The sequence below is a fragment of the Asparagus officinalis genome, chromosome 8 (genome assembly GCF_001876935.1).
Source record: "Asparagus officinalis chromosome 8, Aspof.V1, whole genome shotgun sequence".
Classification (NCBI taxonomy): Eukaryota; Viridiplantae; Streptophyta; class Magnoliopsida; order Asparagales; family Asparagaceae; genus Asparagus; species Asparagus officinalis.
Window position 1 is genome coordinate 4913584 of NC_033801.1, and position 3302 is coordinate 4916885.

At 35.6% G+C, this 3302-nt stretch overlaps 1 protein-coding gene across 1 annotated transcript in view; it reads right to left on the minus strand.

Moving 5' to 3' along the window:
• LOC109851290 (glycine--tRNA ligase, chloroplastic/mitochondrial 2) overlaps nucleotides 1-3302 on the minus strand; it is a 28964-nt gene that overhangs the window by 7839 nt on the left and 17823 nt on the right. The window contains exons 23-25 of the mRNA XM_020421351.1: nucleotides 3262-3302; nucleotides 702-776; nucleotides 178-236 (exon numbers count right to left, since the gene is read on the minus strand). The exon at nucleotides 3262-3302 is cut by the window's right edge and continues 18 nt beyond it. Coding sequence (XP_020276940.1) covers nucleotides 178-236; nucleotides 702-776; nucleotides 3262-3302 — 175 coding nt within the window. The remainder of the gene's footprint in view (nucleotides 1-177; nucleotides 237-701; nucleotides 777-3261) is intronic.

Below are 3302 nucleotides of genomic sequence, written 5' to 3' on the forward strand. Positions count from 1 at the left end.
TGGGGGATTAACCAAAGGACTAAAAACACAAAATAAACTTGCAAGGTTACTAGCTCTAGCGTCTGGGGCACAATCAAAATTCCTATCTCCATTTTTCTATCACATTCCAAAAGTGGTTCCAACTAACATTTATAGTAATAAACAAAAGAAATGATGAAGCAAACAGGTATTTCGAACCTCAGTACAGCTTCATTCCCTTTTCGAACTACTGTTTCATTGATTGTGCCATTTGCAACCTGGAAAAATAAACTAACAATTAAATTTGACAGGAAAACCAGTAAAGAAAGATATACCAAGGCAGAGTCATTGATCTCATCAATTTTTAAAAGCTTTCTATTTGGATGGGTCAATTATGGTGCATTTGGAGTTAAATAAGCTCTGTTAAGAAAAATTTTAACAGTTGCTATCAACTTTATGTCAGCCAATTATTTGCTGGCAAATTTCAGCTGTTAAGTATCGGAAAGAGAGGGCATTTTCTGTAAAGTCAAATTGGCAAATCTTATAGTAAGGAGGTATACGGCATTAATCATGCAGATTAAGATGCAGCAACAAGGAAAGATGGAAAAGGATTGCTACTACAAGTATCACTAACATAGAAGCCAAAGCGTCAGGTGCTATTGCATTTCTCTGATGCATATACTACCTATAAATGCTTCACATGCAGATAAGAATAAAAGTGAAAAATATTTCCACATACTCACCGCAATAAAAAATGGAAGTAGTTTGTTGCTAGACTTTTCTCTTAATGGAAAATACTTCTGGTGCTTCTGCATAACCTGCAAAATTTACACAATGATCAGTATCATACAGGAAAAATCAAATGCGATCTTGGAGGAAGTAGAATATAATTATGAATCAAAGATGATATAGAAGTCCCTGATGCCTGTTTTTTACCTCACAAGGAAGAAGCTAGTAACCCAATTGTGAGGTAACATTGTCATTTAACCCTCCTGAGTGTGGGTGAATGGGTCTGTTAACACATGACTCAGACTACACTGAACTAAATTGCATCATACGGATACGGGTTCTGGTGCGCGCAAGGGAACCGGCAAAATTGTAAAAGGTAGGGTATGGAGACACAGCTGAAACCATCGCTCTGAGCCAGATACACAAACAACCCTTTGAGATCATAGTTTTTAACTGAATATGGGCTCAAACGAACCCGACCTTTGTCCAACAAGTTTCAAAAGATTGGGATGTATGTACAGAATAGGTTCCCACCCGCAGGACTGTATCGCAGTCTCGCAAAGTTAATTCTCATTGCTATTCAATTGAATGCACAGGGATGCACGTGACTGACAACAAGGTGCCAGTTAGGAAATGGATAAATGGAGTACGATGTCATGTACCCATAGCAATCTATCAAGAAACCAGAAAACTAAAATGTTGCCACACAGTAAAATGATATTTTAGAAAATTCAATAGTTACAATAATTATATATTTTACATGGATGGTTCTTGTGCATGTCTTACTGTTTCATCCTTAGTCTGTTTTATCCTTATCGGTGTTCAACACATACTATTATCTGGGGACCAGGACTAGTAGCATAGTTCAGAAAGCCTTTTAGATTTCAAAGGTATTAAGACTACAAAGCAAGTTATTGCATTTGAAGACACCTCTGTCATATGCAGCCTCCATCAAGATTAATTAGGTGATGCTTGATTATAAGCCTTCGAATGAGGTGTATCTAATGATGTAAATTTAGAATGTTTTTTAAAGCTACTTTCCATAATTGCAATACTTGGAGCATCATCACATGCTTAAAAGGCTATCCATGTCAACACAAATCATGTATTTAAAATTCAAAAAATAATGGAGTTTGGTTGTTTTATAGAGCATATCAGCAAACACTTGCAATCTATTAGTACTACACTAGAAGACAAGTGCATCTGTGCATGTATATACACAACTGAAGACATCATTGGCCTCCAGAAGAAGTCTAGTCAATTCTACCAGAACATAATGCTTGCATCCATTCTGATGGTAAGAATAAATCAGAAATATGAGTCGGATACATAAAGTTTTAATTAAAAGCAAAAGAAATTACAACCTTTTGTTCAGGTTGAATATTGACTGTTTAATATTAGTGGTACTGATAGACTAGGAAACTGTCGAATATAATGTTTCATGTGGAGTTCATGTAGAGCTGTGTAATACTTTTTTTGTTACTAAGAACGCCGAGAATAATTCCAAGTCATCGCCAATTCCTTTTATGACGTATAGCTTACCACCGATCCCTAATCAATTTTGAAGCGCTCCAATAGTCAAGTACTGAAACAATCCTTGAATTGTCATTGATTGCCCCAATAGCACCTTCTAAAGATCAAACACAACAAAAGAGAACTGTTATCCTTTTTTAAGTCGCACCTCCCAACAAAATCTTTTTTGTATAACCTAAGAGTTTATTATACTGATTTCACAGCAGGTTTGAAAGGCATATCCAAATAGAACAGAGCACCTGACTATCTAGTTTCTCACAGCTCAGTGTCCACAGGAAAAGTTACTCAGTGCCTAACAAGTTTTTTCCTTGAGCAATGATCTGTTAACCTAGTTTGCTCACCTCTTAACCCTGTATACTAGATATTCCCATTGGAAACTCTCGTTTAAGATTTTATTCTCCTCCTTACATTATTTCTACTCATTTTTACCTTCCTTTATTATAGTGTATTACGAGCATCTTGCATGGATGTATTCTATCCACGTGGTGTGTCACAATTCACCATACAATTAATGGAACAAGTTTTTTATATATCCACTTGATGGGTAAGTAAGTTCTTATCCAGAAGTACAAAGATTTACTACGAGTTCCTTTGCCAAGGAGAGAGAACTCACAAATGACAAATTACACATGTCAAAGTTCATGGAATATATACTTGTCGGTGACTCTTCACATATGTGTACAAGAAACACGCGCCTTTTAATTAGTACTAACGTACAAAAAAATCAGAAGTAAAGAGCAAAGAATGGACTCATGGAAGATACAAGATTGATTACATGAGGTACTAGCAAAATTCCATTGTCTTTAAATTACATGGGGACAAACAAAAAGGTTTGTGTGATGAGTAATTGAAGGAACAATAGTTTTGTTTTTATATATGTTAGTTAAGTATCTTTCAAATGACTTCATTTACCCAATTCTTTAATGCTTCAAACCAAAAGCAGCTCAAAATCGCGTATAAGGTGATAAATATTACAGCACAATGTAGAGCTGATAGCAGGGGCGCATTACAACATTTTCTCAAGAAAAAGGGGTAGTATACCATGATTAGTATATCTTCCGGAAGTTCTAAGAAGGATTCGT